The sequence below is a fragment of the Garra rufa genome, chromosome 21 (assembly GCF_049309525.1).
Source record: "Garra rufa chromosome 21, GarRuf1.0, whole genome shotgun sequence".
NCBI lineage: Eukaryota > Metazoa > Chordata > Actinopteri > Cypriniformes > Cyprinidae > Garra > Garra rufa.
In genome coordinates, this window is record NC_133381.1 from 38,433,446 (window position 1) to 38,453,421 (window position 19,976).

General features: G+C 35.0%; 1 protein-coding gene across 6 annotated transcripts in view; it reads left to right on the forward strand.

The window, feature by feature from the left end:
* The window catches only part of evla (Enah/Vasp-like a), a 58,974-nt gene that overhangs the window by 36,726 nt on the left and 2,272 nt on the right, over positions 1 to 19,976 (forward strand). For 3 of the 6 annotated variants that reach the window (XM_073827059.1, XM_073827058.1, XM_073827060.1), the window contains 8 exons: positions 9,639 to 9,696; positions 10,670 to 10,731; positions 12,434 to 13,225; positions 16,930 to 17,177; positions 17,298 to 17,413; positions 17,521 to 17,557; positions 17,648 to 17,696; positions 19,739 to 19,799. In XM_073827059.1, the coding sequence (XP_073683160.1) occupies positions 9,639 to 9,696; positions 10,670 to 10,731; positions 12,434 to 13,225; positions 16,930 to 17,177; positions 17,298 to 17,413; positions 17,521 to 17,557; positions 17,648 to 17,696; positions 19,739 to 19,799 (1,423 nt within the window). The remainder of the gene's footprint in view (positions 1 to 9,638; positions 9,697 to 10,669; positions 10,732 to 12,433; positions 13,226 to 16,929; positions 17,178 to 17,297; positions 17,414 to 17,520; positions 17,558 to 17,647; positions 17,697 to 19,738; positions 19,800 to 19,976) is intronic. The other 3 variants (XM_073827061.1, XM_073827062.1, XM_073827063.1) reach the window with 3 other exon arrangements.

Sequence of the window (19,976 nt, forward strand, 5' to 3'; positions counted from 1 at the left end):
GTTGTTGGTATTAAGATGTATGAAGTATTATTTTATTACTAATAGTAAATTTGACAGTTGGCATAAATAAAATATAAAATATAGCTTTTTTTTAAATATAGTGTCAAGACAGTGCTAAAACATTGTAAAAAAATATGTTTATAATATATATGTGTAAATAAAAATATAATATTTATAAATAAAAATGAAAATCTGGAAACTTTAAGTGCAAAAAAAATTAAAACATTGTGAAAATTGCCTTTCAAGTTGTCCAAATTAAGTTCTTAGCAATGCATATTACTAATCAAAAATTAGGTTTTGATATATTTAGGGTAGGAAATTTACTAAATATCTTCTTGGAACATGATCTTCACTTAATAACCTATTGATTTGTGGCATAAAAGAGAAATCGATTGCTACAAATATACACATGATACTTTTTTGTGTGGTACAGGGTCACATATTTATTACTTATTTATTATTATTTAATTAAAACCACATCAAAATCTAATAAATAAATGTACTATATATGTGCCAACAGTGCAGCTAAAGTTCTGGTGAAAAACCATGGTAAAATATTCTTTCAGACTTGGTATGCATTACTTAAGGTTGAAGTTGTTTTAATTATTTGTTCACTTCAAGTGATTCAATGCTTAGTGCTTAGGTCTAATGCACAAAACAGTTAAGTGCACAAACAAAGACAATCTTTGCACTGTCAAAAACAATATTTTTAAGGTTAACATTTTCGAACTGTAAAGTACACTACAGATTCGTATTATGCAAGTGGTGTGTTATAAAGGAAAATGGCAAGGTTTATCAAACAAATGACCAGTGGGTCCCCTCATCCAATCAGATTGTATCTGTGTTTCCACTTCTTGTTATCTCAGTAGACATCATCATTTCAGCTCAATGATCACCAGGGTGTGTGTATTTGGTACAAAGGGACTCTGCTGCTGCACGCAACCACCAAATGATATGGTATGTGCGTCATAAAACAGTCAATATTGACTGCACATGACTTCAACAGCTTATCCAAAGCGAATCATTCGTAATATTTAGTTAGTGTTTCCCCTGCAAGGCTTTTTAGGCATTGAACCATAAATCACAATAACATCCAGAGCTCCAGATTTGACTCTTGAGAGGCACTTAAAACTACGAATCCATTAACTTTATTCAGCATCAGTCCCACCAGCCATTTTAATACACTCCAACTGCAGCCATTTATCAGCTTGTTGCTATTGCAAGGGGTTTATGAAATAAATAATGTGATCAGGAGTAATATCATTGCTTTTTATGCCATCTGGTTACAAAGTGCACAGCTTTGATATCAAGCATTAGAGTTTAATCCAGAGCACACAGATTTGTAAAGAAGATCTTTCATGCACTTCTTGGTCTGAACTTATAGTGGAAAGAAACTTGCGCATTGTCTCGCTTCACCAGTGGAGCAAATAGCACTTATGCATTACCCAGAATGCTCAGTAGAGTTTGGATTAATGGTTTATGGTGTGCAAATTGACATTTCATAAAGTTCTGTTGAATAGCCGTTGGAAATTTTCCCCTTTTTCCCTGATGTTTTTAACCAGATCATAAGAATGCCAAGTTCGTATTGTAATGATTAAGTCTCATGCTTTAAGACTGCAAACTCAGTCAGTAAAATTGTATATCTGTTTTATTCTAAGCTGGATTCTCTTATTTTTCTACTGTTGGTTTGTTTACTGAGGTCTTATGTTGACTGATTTATCTATGCGTTACTTGAGGTTTTTCACGTAGCCTAGTGTGAAATGTACAGTTAAAGTCAAAATACATACACCTTGCAGAAACTGCAGGGTTGCCAGGTTGTCACAACAAAACCCACCCAATTGCTACTCAAAAAATCGTGTTCCAGGGAAAAAATACATGCTTTTATCATTCCAGGGGCTGAATATTACATTATTGGGGTTGCTTCGACCCACGGATATGAAAAACAACCCGCTGCAACTGTGTTAAAGTAGCCCAGCGAGAAAACCGCAGACGTGGCAACACTGGGAAACTGCAAAATGTTAATTATTTTACCAAAATAAGAGGGACCATGCAAAATGCATGTTATTTTTTATTTAGTACTGACCTGAATAAGATATGTAGGTAAGATAGATAACTTTTGACCCTGTTCAAAAGTTTACATACACTTCTTAATGCTGTGTTTTTGCCTGAATGATCCACAGCTGTTGTTTTTTTGTTTAGTGATAGTTGTTCATGAGTCCTTTGTTTGTCCTGAACAGTTAAACTGCCTGCTGTTCTTCAGAAAATTACTTCAGGTCCCACAGATTCTTTGGATTTTAGCATTTTGTGTATTTGAATCCTTTCCAACAATGACTGTATGATTTTTAGACCCATCTTTTCACACTGAGGACAACTGAGGGACTCATATGCAACTCATATGCACTAATGCTTCAGAAGGAAACACAATGCATTAAGAGCCAGGGGTGTGAAAACTTTTGAACGGAATGAAGAGATGTAAAATTTTCTGTCAGTTTAACTGTTCAGGACAAACAATAAACTCATGAAGAATTATCACTAAACAAACAAAAAAAAAAAAACACAGCTGTGGATCATTCAGGTAAAAACACAGTATTAGGAATCAAATAACATGCATTTTGTGTAATCCCTCTTATTTTGGTAAAATAATTAAGTTGTATATAAACTTTTGACTTGTGAATTATGTGATGTTTCATTTAAATTTCAAGTTTTACAGTAGTTGTATGATGTCTGTTATAATAGGGACAGATGATTTGGGACCATCTGCTGCAGACAGGACCTCAGGTGGATTGCACGTTTGCGACACTGTGTGAAATGCTGCTTTCATGTGACGTATGAACATATTCCCATTCCTGTTGCTTGAGGGACTTGATATTCAGTCCTGCTGCAATTATTCAGATTTTTTGTGCCGATCTGTTTTCCCACTTAGATGGAGAAACAGCATGCATGTACAGTCGTAAAGCTTTTCCTCTTTGTATATAGGCCAGGTTTTATTACGCTGTGAGTTATGACAGCAATGTGGATCTTGTGATGAATTGAGTGATGTTTTTGAAGTCATTAAAGGTATTTTAAGATGTGACGCTGCATACTGGCATTAAATTCAGTGAGACTACAGCTCCCGTAATCACCTTGAGGACACGGATCGTTTAATCATTAAATGTGGAAGACGAATCCCACCTGTCATCTGCTTCATCTGCGGCTTGTTTGGATCCAGAGCTTGCTGACAACTGCTAATGCAAAGGGCTTTGAGCTCTCTCATTTATCATGCATATTCAGTCAATCCGCAATAACCATTCAAAGAAACTGCATACGCTACTCCCTGACTTATTAATAAGTAGAACTTTATTTAGTAATTATTATATAACAAGAATTCCTTGCAATGTTGAGGAGTTTGTGCTATTTTTGATATTCGACAGTCCTGCCTAAAGTTTCTTGCTTCTTTCAAGCCTCATCAGGTCTGCCACAGCGTTTTGTTATTTCAGGACATCCGCTGGTGCTTTTTATCGCTTATTATTGTTTGTTTTGTCTCAGATGGAAGATATTCGACCTTCAATGTTGAAACGTGGTTGAAATATTGTCAGTTGTTGTTCCAGTGTTGAGATAACATGTTTAACATGTAGTTAGCAAAATACTTAGAAATCAACATTGAGATTTTAAGATTGGTTCTAAAACACAATCAAACAATGTTGCAATATCGCTGTGAATTTCATCTGCAAATATTAAGTAGAATTCAATCCTGTAATTAAGAAGATACTGTTAATACAAGCCAAGTTCTGCATGAAATTCTCATATTCATAGTCTTAAACTACTTGGCACAACTGATTGGTTCATGTTGAAAATGCAGCCAATGAGCTTGCTGCTTTACATTTAAATGGCTGGTTAGAATTCACTTGAGTTCCTCTGAAACCCTCCACCTCCCCAGCTCCACCTGTAGCCTGCATTTATTTGATCAGAAGTACAGTAAAATGTTTTTAATATTTTTATTATTTAAAATAACAATTTTTATTTGAATATATTTTAAAATGTAATTTATTCCTGCATTTTTAGCATCATTACTTCAGTCACATGATCCTTCTGAAATCAAAAAACATTTATTATTATTATTAGAATTTGAGTAGAATTTTTTTCAGGTCTCTTTGATAAATTGAAAGTTTAGAAGAACAGCATTTACCTGAAATAGAAATATTTTTAACATTATAAGTGTCTTTATCATCACTTTTGACAATTTAAAGCATCCTTGCTGAATAAAGTATTAATTTTTCATCATTTCTTTCCCAAAAAGAAATAAATGTATATTTACTGACTCCAAGCTTTTGAATGGTATAGTGTATAATGTTACAAAAGCTCTTAATCTTTGGATTCTATTTATCAAAGAATCCTGAAAAAAACTGTTTTAAATATTGATAATAATAACAATAAAAAATGTTTCTTAAAAAGCAAATCAGCATATTAGAATGATCCAAATACTGTTCAAAAACTTTTGACTGGTGGTGTATAATGATAATATAGTCACCCACACCAATGCATGTTAATGTTTTGTTCCTTATAAGTGTGTTATATGCAGATTTAAATGCTCAAGCTCTTTAAACGTGGATTCTAATTGGCTGTCAATATTTTTATCATCTTAATAGAAAAACATTAAGAAACTATATCATTTCTTTGTGTTGTTATAGTTTTGATGTGGACTTTTCTACTCTCAAAGAATTAGTATGATTATTACAACTCAAACTATAAACCTTTATAGCTGTAGTCATTGTCCTTGGTATGAACAGGCCTTTAGAAGACAATACAGTTTTTGCATACTCCACCATTCCATCTGAACAGCTCATTATTTTGCCACCTTAAATTTCACAGTAGATAGATTTTGACATTCCAAACTCAATTATGTTTGATGGCGCCTAGCAACCAAAGATAATCAACCACATTAGATATGCCCACGCTAAGGGTCTTTCTCTCAACAGAAGGGCCTTCCTTCCTCCCCTGAGCTTTCATGCCCCATACTGAGTCCCTGAATGTCATATGACGTAAATAGTCATCATCACAGTAACCTGAGAGCCATGTTTACCATTATTAGCAGAGCTTCTTCACACCCTATAACAAGTTCAACAGAACGATTATGGCGGCTTACGAACCAGTGGGCTAAATCTACTAGTAATTAGGTGTCGGGTATGAGGGCACGAAATATGTTTGGTCTCATGCTGGATTTATTGCACTCTAATAGTTTGATAATGTGTTTAGGAGAAGAAAATGCTTTATGTATGTCGTGTTGTTGTTTTCAAAGGCCATATGTCCAATCAAACTCATTCATTCATCCTTGATATCGATTCGACGTCAATTATGTGACCCTGAACCACAAAACCAGTCATAAGTAGCATGGGTATATTTGTAGCAATAGCCAAAAATACATTGTATCGGTCAAAATGATCAATTTTTATTTTATGCCAAAAATCATTAGAGTAGTAAGTAAAGATCATGTTCCATGAAAACATTTCGTACATTTTCTACTGTAAATATATCAAAACTAATATGCATTCATTAGGACAACTTTTTTTTTCAACTTTTAGAATTTTTTGCACCCTCAGATTCAAGATTTTAAAAGAGTTGTATCTCAGCCAAATATTATCCTATCCTAACAAACCATACCTCAATAGAATACATTTACCCTTACGACTGGTTTTGTGGTCCATGGTCACATATGAATCAAGACTTGATGTAACAAGATGCTGTAACATCATTTTATGTAGTGTTCATGCCTCTTTTTGGACTTAAAAAAAAATGTGTCCGGCCAGGATTTCTAAATCGCCTAAAATGTCCGGAATTCGGCTTTTGCTTTCTACAGTCGGCATTCATAATGTGCATTTTTGTATTAAAGCTTTGTGTGGGTTTTCTTAATCTCCTGCAAACATTTTTGCGCATCAGTTGCTATCAATATGCATTTAATAAGTATTTAAATCGCTTTGGATGCAGCTTGCGTTGGATGTAGGGTTGCCAAATCTGCATTTTTTTTCATGAAATTGGGCTGATTTGTAAACTGTTGTGGCGGGTTGATTTTCTCCTATGCGTTAAAGGGATAGTTCACCCAAAAATGAAAATTTGATGTTTATCTGCTTACCCCCAGGGCATCCAAGATGTAGGTGACTTGTTTCCTCAGAGAACACAAACGAAGATTTTTATATCATTTTTTACCTTTGATACACAGCCACGTCCATCTGTCCTGAGCACGAGTTTAGCATCAGGCACGTTACATGTGAACACGCTCTGGCTTAGAATACGCAAACACCGGAAGCGATCTGTCGCATGAATACAACACTCATTGTTTACACAGTGCACAGAGATTGTGGGTACAGCGGCTATTCAAAATGGTAATTACTTTCGCTTATTCTGATTGTTTAAACCGATTTAAAGCTAAAAGATTATGTTTGCTTGCGCAAACTTTTCACTGATTTCCCCTTACGGTGTTTGTGTATTCTACGCCAGAGCACGTGCACATGTAACGAGCCTGATGCTAAACTCGTGCTCAGGACAGATGGACGTGGCTGTGTATCAAAGGTAAAAAATGATTTATAAATACTGTTCAGTTTCTCACAAAAACTGATCGTTTCGTGTCTTAAGACATCAATGTATCGTCACGAGTTGCAGGGTGTAATTTGGATTTGTCTGTGCATGTTTTTGTTGACTTTTAAAGGTGTGGTGCCCATCCACTCACATTATTTGGCTGGCAGACTGCACCGGTTTTCGTTAAAAATCTTCGTTTGTGTTCTGCTGAGGAAACAAAGTCACCTACATCTTGGATGCCCTGGGGGTAAACAGATAAACATCAAATTTTCATTTTTGGTTGAACTATCCCTTTAAAGGTTTGAAATATTATATAAAGTCCATTTGACTAAATTGCTTGTATTGAAACATTTTGCATTCTACCTGGTTGCCAAGTCTGCATTTTTTCATGGAATTGGGCTGATTTGTAAACTATTGTGGTGGGTTGATTTTCTCCTGTGCATTAAAGGTTTGAAATATTGCATAAATTCCATTTTAATGAAATGCTTGAAATACCTGTGTTTGATGATATTAGTTTTGTAAAGGATGGCCACTGTGGTCGGAAACTTTTTAGCTGTGTTTATGCTTAATCTGCTGAACGGTGACTGTAAAATATTAGTTTTGGCATTTTCGGTATGAAAATGACATATAATGATACCAAAACTAGGACCCTCCCTCCCTCTCCATGTCCTGTGTCCTCTTTTTTGAAAACTTTTTTCATTTTTACATTTTTATGGTCACCCTATTTTAAGTTCAGTTTTGATGCCAATTTCTTTTAACTGGGTGAAAATATGAAGTTAACCCCACACTGAAATTGGTTTAATATTTATGTAGGGCAATTCAATTTATATCAAATCAATGTCATGTCACATTTTTGACGTCAGTTTGATTTGCATATTTGATCTGTTTTTGTGACGTCAGTTTGATGTCTTTTCAACATCACTTTCCCACTGGGTAGTTAGATTAGGTCTGATTTGTGACAATCACAAGCAAAAGTATGTGAGCTAAAAGAAAACACGAACTATACTGTATTAAATATCAATTCAGTTGCAATATGATTTGTATCGACCAGTGTCAAGTGTTTTATTTTCCAAATTATACTATATATTAAGAGTACAAGCCATGTCAGACATGTCATCCAAGATGTTCATGTTTTTCTGTCTTCATTTGCAAAGAAATTAAGGTTTTGTAAAAAAAATTTCCAGGATTTTTCTCCATTTAGTGGATTTCAGTGGGGATCAATAGGTTGAAGAGTCAAATTGCAGTTTCAATGCAGCTTCAAAGGGCTCTACACAATCCCAGCCGAGAAATAAGAGTATTATCTAGCGAAATGATCATTCATTTTTTTAAATAATAAAAATTGATATACTTTTTAACCACAAATGCTCGTCTTGCACTAGCTCAGCTTCACGCATTACATAGTCACATTGGAAAGGTCACAAACTGGGTAGTGACTGATTACAACTAATCTGAATTACATAATCAGATTCCAAAAATTAAGTACTTGTAATTACAGTAAATTACATTAAAAAATCTCAGACTACATGTACTTTTTATGGATTATATGATTACATATTATTCACACAATAGTAATCAATTATTCATTATTTATGGATTCTCTCTAATTCCTCTTTTTCATCTTTTACATTTTCCTTTTTAAAATAATATACCGCTTATATACACTTAAGTCCAGTTTTGTGGACATTCACAAATAAACTAGTATTAGTCAGGTGATGACACAGCATTTGACCAATTTCAGGTTTAGGAAGTGTTTTAACATTGCATCAACTACTGATGAACACGTTCATTTTGATTTGAATTATCCCTCAGTAAGTTATTTAACCATGTATTATTGAAAAGCTTTTGTCTTTCAAACTCATTCTCACAAATTCTCAGTATTTCTTATTTACAGACATTCTCAAACTTTTTGTAATCGGAAACGCTTTTACCTAATGTATTTACTTTAAAGGGGTGGTCAAACAGAAACTCCAGCCATACCCTACCTATTTAACCCAAAATACACAGACGAAGAACTAACCACGCATGACCTTTCCAACATGACTACGTAATATATGAGATTTGTTGTTAAAGGGATCATCGGATGCAAAACTAACTTTTACATGTTGTTTGCACATTAATGTGTGTTGGCAGTTTGTGTACACAACCACCCTACAATGATAAAAATTACACCCAGTGGTATTTTTTTAATCTTTAAAAATAATATCCCCTTTTTAAAATCGTTGTGACGAAACACAGTTGATTAACATGAGCGTCTTACCTTAGACCCGCCCTCACCGAGCTGAAACAGTCCGAATGCGATCGCTATTGTGTCGACTCAGGTGCAGAGGAAGACTCTAATTGAGTGACTGAGGTGTTCTGTTGTTGGATTTACTCCCGTGAGTAGAAGGGTTTTTTATGCATCTTTGCAAATGGCCTTTCTTGATAATTTGCTTGTTGGCAAGTTTCACCGATAAACACGGCTAAATATAGCTAAAGTAAACATTACAGCTCCTAATCCCTCAGCAGAGAGGGGCGGGGCGAGCAGAACTCATTTGCATTTAAAGGGCCCATGCAATAAAATGAGCTGATATTTTGCAGAGCTGACTTTGACAAGGTAAAAGGGTGTTTTTTTACACTACACTACTATTGAGATTTTTTAACCAAAGTACATTAGAGACTTTTCATTAAGACCCTAAAGAATCATATGAACTTGTGGAAAATGGGCATCCGATGACCCCTTTAAAAAGTATATTAAATTGTATTTTTTTGCAAAATGACTGATCGTTTTGCTAGATAAGACCCTAATTCTTCGGCTGGGATAGTTTAGAGCCCTTTGAAGCTGCATTGAAACTGAAATTTGGACCTTCAACCCGTTGATCCCCATTAAAGTCCATTATATAGAGAATGTTTTTCTCAAAAACCTTAATTTCTTTGCGACTAAAGACAGAAAGACTTGAACATCTTGGATGACATTGGGATGAGTAAAATATCAGCATTTTTTTTTTTTTGTACTCTGGAAGTGAACTTCTCCTTTAAAGCAATCAGACACACATTTAGCAATTAAATACAATATTTAAATTACGAGGTGCAAATATTTTCTGTTTCTTCAGGTCCAGGAGCACATCGTCAGAACGGACCGGTGACAGATGATGGCGAGGCTCAGAGGAGGTGCGAACTGTCTCTAAAGACACTTGCTTTTTCTGAGACATCTGTCAAATGTTAATCAAGCTTTCAAACATTGGACACTGGCCTGAATTACAGCATATGCTCTCTTTTTAAAGTCAAATGTGTGGTACCTTCAAAATAGTCCTGTTTAAGCAACCCACAGCAACAGTGACTCAACCAATGGCATGAGTTTGGGGGCGGGACTATCTCTTTGCCCAACCAATAGCAGATTGTGTTTGGGAAACCAGTTCAAAACAATTTCTGAACTTACTTAATTTTTAACATTACAGATCAGAAAGTATAGTGTTTAGTTTTTCACATTATTTTTTAATAACTTCACATATTTATGACCCTGGACTACAAAATGGGTATATATAGCAATAGCCAAAAATACATTTTATGGGTCAAAATAATTACCTTTAGGCCAAAAATCATTAGGATATTAAGTAAAGATGTTGTTCCATGAAGATATTTTGTAAGTTTCTTACTGTAAATATATCAAAGCTTATTTTTTGATTAGTATTATGCATTGCTAAGAACTAAATTTGGACAACTTTAAAGGCGATTTTCTCAGTATTTATATTTTTTTTGCACCCTCAGATTTCTGATTTTCAAATATTGTCCTATCCTTACAAACCATGCATCAATGGAAAGCTTATTTTTTAATTTCAGAAAATGTACCCTTATGACTGGTTTTGTGGTCCAGGGTCAGATTCTTTATCATTAAGTTTGAGAACATCATAATACAAGTTTACTGTAGATTGGGTTGTGCCCTCTAGTGGTCAGATGAAAAGCTGCACTTTGCTGATGCATTGTAAAACCCACAGAGCTGAACAGAACAATGTGTGAACTGAACACACATGATTGTTTACTCTCCAGTGAGCTTATCTTTGTGCCACATCATACGGGGGATTGAGAGTGTTTGGATTTCACTTTGCCTCACATTATTTTTAAAAGAGTTAACATTTGTTTCTAGGCAAATGATGGACCAGCATCAGATGCAGATGGAAAGGGAACGGCGAACATCTGGCTCTGCAGGTAGACTAAAGATACCACACCTCTGTGGAATATGATATGAGACTGCACACCGTGCAATTAAAAGATACACAAACACACACACTCATTAAGCCACCCACAGAGTAACCCTGCAGACTTCATTGTCTGCTTGGAGAAGCGTTAACACGGAGGAATATCAAATTCCCTGGCCACAGAACAGATCCCTAGTCCAAACAGCACATGCTGCCCATCCTCTGTCATACACACACATGCTCTCTTTCTGTTTCCGCCCCTGCTTCAGCCAAGACGGTCGTCTTTCAAATGCCATAAACAGCATTTGTGAGTTCTGTTTTGGTGAATCTCATGAAACATGCAATTTCAAGCTATTTCATCCCCAAACTAAAAGACAGAAAAAAAAATGTTAAGCCTGTTTTAGTACACTAAGATTTTTTTTATGTTTAAATACGCTTAACTTGATTTCTCCATTTCTGTTTTACTGAAAACTGACCTACAGTTGCAGTCAAAAGTTTACATACACCTTGCAAAATCTGCAAAATGTTAATCATTTTATCAAAATAAGAGGGATCATACAAAATGCATGTTATTTTTTATTTAGAACTGACCTGAATAAGATATTTCACATAAAAGATGTTAACATATAGTTTACAAGAGAAAATAATAGCTGAATTTATAAAAATTACCCTATTCAAAAGTTTACACACACTTGATTCTTAATACTGTGTTGTTATCTGAATGATCCACAGCTGTTTTTTTTTTTTTTTTTTTTTTTTTGTAATAGTTGTTTATGAGTCCCTTGATTCTTAATACTGTGCTATTACCTTTTTGTTGTTTTGTGATAGTTGTTCATGTCCCTTGTTTGTCTTGAATAGTTAAACTGGCCGCTGTTCTTCAGAAAAATCCTTTAGGTCCCACAAATTCTTTGATTTTTCAACATTTTTGTATATTTGAACCCCTTTTCAACATTAACTATATGATTTTGAGATCCATCTTTTCACACTGAGGATAGCTGAGGGACTATTACAGAAGGTTCAAATGCTCACTGTTGCTTTAGAAGGAAACACGATCTATTTAGAGCCAGGGGGTGAAAACTTTTGGCATTTGAAGATCAGGGTAAATGTAACTTATTTTGTCTTCTGGGAAACATGTAAGTATCTTCTGTAGCTTCTCAAGGGCAGTACTAAATAAAAAAAATATGAAGTTTAGGCAAAATAAGAAAAATGTACACATCTTCATTCTGTTCAAAAGTTTTCACCCCTGTCTCTTAATACATGTTTTTTCCTTTTGGAGCATCAGCAAGCGTTTGAACCTTTTGTAATAGTTGCATATGAGTCCCTCAGTTGTCCTCAGTGTGAAAAGATGGATCTCAAAATCACACAGTCTATTATTATATGATAATAATAAACTATTATTATCCATATGTGAACGTCTTTTATGTTAAATATCTTATTCAGGTCAGTACTAAATAAAAAATAAAATGCCTTTTGTATGATCCCCTCATATGTTGGTAAAATAATTGGTGTATATAAACTTTTGACCTCAACTGTAGATGTTTTTGTGAGATTCGCCTGTTTGCAATGCATACAACTTGCTTTAAAAATGCTATATTTTGCTCACATCTCATCTTTTTAAGTTTCTTCGTACGCGTTGATGCTTGATTTTTATCACTGCCACGTTTCTCTCTTTTCGTTTGTCATTTGTGTTTGTCTTTTTCTCTGTTTCTCAGTCTCCACCCTTCAGTTTAAAGTATCAGCATCTGCCTCTCAGTCCGAAACCACTCTGCATGACCTCAGACAGTATCGGGCTAACACTCTTCCCCCTTCCTATGCTCACCTTAACCCCATGCAGCCTTCCTCCCACGCCTCCTCTTCCTCCCAGGAACGAGAGAGCGGCTACCGCACTGTGGACTCCCCTCAAAAAAAGGCACAGCAGCTTTCCCAGCTTTCCACCTCTCTGGCTTCCGCTTTCTCCCCCGTGCAGCCGGGTGTCACCCCTCCGCCTCGCAACATCAAGCAAATCCCTCTTTCCCCTCCGACGGCCCATCAGGACCCCAAACATGCCACATGGTCCTCCACCCACATGTACGCCCCGTTACCCACGGCATCGCCACCCGTTATAATGGCGGTGCCGGTCAAACAACCCGCCCTGCCTGTCGCCCTCCCTTTGCTGCCTCTAAACAACGGCCCAAAAGCTCCTAACACATCCCACTTGGAGCCTGTAACACACCACCAACAGTCGTCCGGTGGCCCGCCAGAGGAGTACTGCCCGTACCAAAACCCTCCTGCGCAAGTCACCTCTGGAGTTCCGTTGCACCCACACTTTCCCATACAAGAATCGTCTTGCCCCCTGCCCCCTTTCATTGGCCAGCCCGTCCAAGGCCCCGCCCTCCACCAGCAGCAGCTATACCAGGCCACGCCCCCTTTCAACACCACACCCACCTCTCACTCTGCTCTGTGTGAGAGGGCAACGCCCAAGACTTCTCCCTCGCCTGTTTATCAAAACGCCACAGCGTCCAGCAGTAAGTATTTCTGCCCCATCTTGCCCACCACTAAAAGACTTCAGTGGAGAAGCACTGATTATTTTTGATCTCAAACGCTGTCTGAGAGAACATTACGGTCTTTGTACTGAAACCATATGCAAATACTTGTCCGCAAGTATTGTCAACGAGGCTGTTGACTTTTGTCTCTTGTAGAACAAAATCACAGCAGCTCATTCGCAACAAACGGCAGCTGCCTTAGCTTCTTTGTTCTGGGTAGAGGAAGAATGATTTAAGATTGTAAAGTAAACATTCATACATCGCATTGATGCATGCATGTTTGCACAAAGGTGATTTGTCATACCTTGAACTCACCCCAATGTTTCATTCACTACAAAAAAAAAATGCTTTTCTTACTTTTGTCTTGTTTCCAGTCAAAATGTCTAAAAATTCTTAAATCAAAAAGGATTTTTTAGATGAGTAAAAATTATTGTCTTGTTTTCAGAAAAAACAAGTCAAAATTAGGTGGGTTTTTGCTTGAAACAAGCAAAATAATCTGCCAATGGGGTAGGAATAATAATCTTGTTTTCTGTTTGAAATAAGATTTTTTTTTGCTTACCCTATTGGCAGATTATTTTGCTTTTTCTAAGCAAAAGCTCACTTAATTTTTGACTTGTTTTTTTCTGAAAACAAGAAAATAATTTTTACTTGTCTAGAAAATCCTCCTTGATTTAAGAATTTTGAAATATTTTGGCTGGAAACAAGATAAAAAAAAGTGAGAAAAGCATTTTTTGCAGTGTTTGAGCTTTTTTTCTAAGTTAAAATTATCACATAACTATGTAGGCTACACTACCAATCAAAAGGTTTTGAAAAGTAAAATTTTTTATGTTTTTAAGAAGTCTCTTCTGCTCATCAAGCCTGCATTTATTTTATTTAAAGTACAGCAAAAACAGTACAATTTTTAAATATTTTTACTACTTAAAAGAACTGTTTTCTATTTGAATATATTTTAAAATGTTATTTATTTGTGTGATTTCAAAGCTCAGTTTTTAGCATCATTACTCTAGTCACATGATCCTTCAAAAATCGTTGTAATATTCTGATTTTCTGCTCAGAAAACATTTATTATTATGATGATGTTGAAAACAGCTGAGTAGAATTGTTTCAGGTTTCTTTGATGAATAGAAAGATCAGAAGTAAATCTTTTGTAACTTTATAAATGTCTTTATCATCACTTTTGATCAATTTAAAGCATCTTTACTAAATAAAAGTATTCATTTCTAACATTTTATTTCAAATAAATGCTGATCTTTGGATTTTTATGTTCATCAAATAATCTTGAAAAATTGTACTCAACTGTTTTAAATATTGATAATAATAAATGTTTCTCGAACAGCAAATCAACATATTAGAATGATTTCTGAAGGATCATGTGATCATGTGGAGTAATGATGCTGAAAATTTAGCTTTGATCACAGGAATAAATTACATTTTAAAAATATATTTAAATAGAAAACAGTTATTTTAAATGGGAAAAATATTTCAAAGTTTTGCTGTTTTTGCTGTACTTTGGATCAAACAAGTGCAGGCTTGGTGAGCAGATGAGACTTCTTTAAAAAACATAAAAAATCTTTCTGTTCAAAAATGTTGACTGGTGTAGATGCAACTGTAAGCAGAGCTGATCCAGGACCAGTGTGACCAGTTTTGAGCCACTTGACAGACCAGTGTCGCTTGTTCTTTTTGTTGCTCCATTGAACGTTCATTGATCTTGTGTATCTACTTTGCACATTTAAACGCTTGGTTTTCTGTGATGTAGTGTTATGCAAATTCTGATGATTTGACTCCAAGATATTATCTAGCTGGCTGACATGGATGAGGTTTTGTCAAATTTGCAAATACACCTCGGAGGCATCAATAAGAATGTGGTGAAAACTACAAACCAAAAGTTTGTTTGTAAATTTATGAAATTATTTTCATATAGAAAAAATATACAATACCGTGCAAATGTTTGGGGTCGGTACTTATTTTTAATCAAAAAGTCATTTTAAAGAAGTCTCCCCAAAGGCTGCATTCATTTGATCAAAAACAGTTGTACTGTATAACATTGTTTTGGAAATCGTAATACTTTTTTTTTTTTTCAGGATTCTTTGATCAACAGACAGTCCAGCATTTATTTTAAGTCTTTTGTAGAATAAAAAAATTTCTTTTCTGTGACATTTTAATGTGTCTAAATAAACAACAAACACATTGATAAAGAAAACTTAATTTAATTAAAAATGTCAATATTATTTCTGGGGAAAAAAAGACTAAAAATACAAATTTGTCATTCTTTTGGAAGTAATAACGCAAATAATAAATTTGAAAATACTAACATCACTGAGACAGCAGGGGGAAAAAAGCCTATTTGTAGGCTGATTTTCCCATTTGCAATTTTGCTTCCTACAATTTTGCTAGTGATGCACAAAATTTCAACACTAATGTATTGAAGCTTGCAAACGTGCAACTTTTTGCTCAGAATTGCGAGTTATAAAGTCAGAATTGCACAATATAAATCTGCAATTGCAAAAAAAAATTAAGAATTGCAAGATGTAAATCACAATTTTTAATTTATAACTTGCCATTTTGAAAAAAAAGTCAGATTTGCTCATTTATATCTTGCAACTCTGAGAAAACAGTCAGATTTGCTAGTTTATATCTCTCAATTTTGAGGAAAAAGTCCGATTTGCGAGTTAATATCTTGCAATTCTGCCTTTATGTCACGCAATTCTGAGAAAAAAGGTCAGATTAACAAGTTTTTATCTCGCAATTCTGACTTTATAAGCACGCTTGCAAAAAATATCTCAAAATTTTAAGAAAAAAGTCTGAATTGTGTGATATAAACTTGCAATTCTGTGAAGAAAAAGTCAGATTTGTGAGTTTGTATCCCACAATTTTGAGAAAAAGTCAGATTTGTAAGTTTATACATCACGTAATTTTGAGAAAAAATGACTGAAAATTAAAAATTGTCATTCTTTTGGAAGTACTGACACAAATAAAACATTCGAAAGTACTAATCTTACTGTGGAGCGTGTTTGTAGGTTGATTTTGCCCATTTGCAGTTTAGTTTTCTACAATTTTGCTAGTGATGCGCAACTTCACCTTTAAGTCAACATAAATGTATGAGTTTGTTTTTGTCATAGAATAAAAAAAATAATTGCAACTTATCTTACAATTGCGACATTTTGCTCAAAAACTGCGAGAAATAGTCAAAATTGCAAGATGTAAACTTACAATTTTGACTTTATGACTTGTAATTGCAAAGTTATATCACAATTGTGAGAAAAAACGTCAGAATTGTGACATGTAAATCCACAATTGTAAGAAATGATATGTCGGAATTGTAAGATAAAAAGTCAGAATGACCTTTTTTGTTTTTTATTCAGTGGCAGAAACAAGCTTGCATACAAATGTTCCCCATTGCAGTGTATTGTATTTCAGTGCATTTGTAATTAAAGGGAAAAATTTAAATTCAGTCATTAATTACTCACCCTCATGTCGTTCCAAACCTGTAAGACCTTCGTTCATCTTCAGAACACAAGTTAAGTTATGTTGATGAAATCCAAGAGCTTTCTGACCCTGCATAGACAGCAACGCAACTGACACGTTCAAAGCCCAAAAATGTAGTAATTAATAACAGAATTTTCATTTTTGGGTGAACTGTCCCTTTAAGCACTAGAATACAGCAGTGATTCTTTCCTTTCTTCCAGCAGGTCCTCCTCTTCCACCAGGTCATCCCTCCATGCTCTCATCCACCCCTCCTGTTCACCCCCCTACCTCAGCATGCATGGCGGGTCCACCGGCCCCTCCGCCCCCTCCTGGGCCTCCCCCGCCCGGGCCGCCACCACCCGCCACAGGGCCCCCTCCTACCCCGCCTCCACTGCCGGCTGGTGGAGGTGCTGCTCCGTCAGGTTTGGCTGCAGCTCTAGCTGGTGCCAAGCTGCGAAAAGTGCAGCGGGTGAGTGGCACTTATCTTTCTCAAACCTCAACATGTTTCACATATTTCTTTTTTTTTTATTGCTTGAAGTTCAATAATAGTATCTTGCTGCCTGATTATTTCATGTTTTATCTTTTCTAGCCAGAGGAAAGCAGTAGTAGCAAGAATGATGCCAATCGCTCCAGTGGAGGCAGTGGAGGCAGCGGAGGAGGTGGAGAAGGTCTCATGCAGGAGATGAATGCCCTTTTAGCACGAAGGTCAGAACCATTTATATTGTTTATATGTCTGTTTTTGTTTTCCATAACTAATGATCCGTGACTTGTGGTAATACAAACTTTGATTGTTAAATATGATCATTCTGTAGGAGGAAGGCCTCAGAGAAACCAGAAGACGGTCAAAATGTATGACTTTTACACAGTATTTGAAAAAACGCACTGATTGCGTATTTGTGTTTGATCATATCATAACAGATTGATATCGGTTTCTTGCAGGAGGAGTCTAATGGATCCCCTTCATCATCTTCTCGTGGACAAAACTCAGGTGGTGTTTCTTTTATTACAAAATCATGTTTTTGTTTATTCATGAATGTACACTGTATATACTATGAAAGCTGTTTTCGCCACTGAATAAAATTTCAAAGGTAACTGCGACTTCTCACACTTTTTTTCTCAGACCTGTAAGATATAAACTCGCACTCGAATTATAGTCAGAATTGCAAGATGTAAACCTAGAAAAGCAAGATGTAGACCTGAAATTCAGACTTTTCAGAAAATCAGAATTGCTTAACATAAACTTGAAATTTTGAGAAAAAAAGTCTGATTTGCAAACTTATATCTCGCAATCCCGAGTCAGAATTGCTAATTAGTATCACAGTTCTGAGAAAGAAAAGAATTGCATGATATAAACTCTATAAAGTCTGATTTGCTATTTTCTCTCGAAGTTCTGAGTAAAAGTTTTAAGAAACAGATCTTGCAATTATGGCTTTGTCACAATTCTGAGAAAAAAAAAACGTGAAATTTGCGAGTTTATATCTTGCAATTCTCAGGAAAAAAAGTCTGATTTTTGAGTTTATATCTCAATTTTGAGAAAGAGTCAGATCTTTCAATTCTGGCTTTATGTCATGTAATTCGGAGGGGAAAAAAATTCAAATTTGTGAGCTTATATCTTGCAATTCCAATTTGGGAGTTTATATCCTGTAATTTTAGCTTTGTATCTCACAATTCTGAGAATAAATGTCTGCTTTGCAATTCTTGTAAAAAAAGAAAAAGTCAGATTTGCCAGTTTATATCTTGCAATTTTGGCTTTGTCACGTAATTCTGAGGAAAAAAAAAAAAGAGTCAGATTTGCAAGTTTATATCTCACAATTCTGACTTTATAAAACTCGCACTTACGAGAAATTTCTTACAAATCTAAGAAAAAAGTCAGAATTGCAAATTTTGTATCAGACAGTTCTGACAAAATGTGATATAAACTCACAATTCTGAAAAGAAAAAAAACAGATTTGCTAGTTTATCTCAATTCTGAGATAAAAAAAAAGTCAGATTTGCGAGTTTATATATTGCAATTCTGGCTTTATGTCACGCAATTCTGAGAAAAATGTCAGATTTATGAGTTTATCTCTCGCAATTTTCAGAAAAAGCCTAATTTGGGAGTTTATATCTTTAGAAGAAAAAATCTGGTTTGCTAGTTTCTCTGGCAATTCTGAGAAAGAAAAAAAAGTCACAACTGCTTGATATAAACTCACAATTCTGTGATAAAAAAAATCAGGTTTGTGAGTTTATATCTCGCAATTGAGAAAAAGTCAGATTTGAGAGTTTTTATCTCGCAATTCTAAGAAAAAAAAGCCTGATTTGCTAGTTTATATCTCGCAATTTTGAGAAAAAGCCTGATTTGGAAGTTTATATATTGTGATTCTGGTTTTATATCTCACAATTCTGAGAAGAAAGTCTAATTTGCTGGTTAATCTCGCAATTCTGAGAAAAAAAAGTCAGATTTTTGAGTTTGTATCTTGCAATTCTGGATTTATGTCACGCAAAAGTCAGATTTGCGATTTTATATCTCACTATTCTGACTTTATTTTCACTTGCGCGAAACATCTCACAATTCTAAGAAAAAAGTCAGAATTGCGAGTTTGTATTACACATTTCTGAGAAAATGTAATAAACTCACAATTCTGAAAAAAAAAGTCTGATTTGCTATTTTACATCTCGCAATTGAGAAAAAGTCAGATTTGCGAGTTTATATCTTGCAATTCTGGCTTTATAAACTCTTGTGAAAAATCTCACAATTCTGAGATGAAAAAAAAAAGTCAATTTGTGAAAAAAAAAAAAACTGTGAGAAGTCAAAAATTTCAGTGGCAGAAACAGGCTTTAATTATATAAATTACCATTCTAAAATTTGAAGTTGGTAAGTTCTTTTATATTTCTATAAGAAGTCTCTAATGCTTACCAGTGCTGTTTACAACAACATTACAATTAAAAAATAATTGTTTTCTGTTAGTATATTTCCAATTGCAGTTTATTCCTGCAGTTTATGATGGCAAAGGTGAATTTAATAGAATTCTACTATTTAAATGTTCTCAGATCCTGTGAAGAAGCCATGGGAACGAGCAAACTCTGCAGACAAGTCTTCAGCTGTGTCGAGGTATGTTTTTATCAGGTTTACTGTACAATGAGTGCTTTGTCTCTTGACACTCAACTTGTTTCTAAATTTTAAAACATTTGGTTCTCTTAAAATTGACATTTGTTGAGGCATTCCACGATGGATTGCACATGAAAGATTTTATCAAGCTTAGAGTTTGCATATGTGAGTGAATGTCTG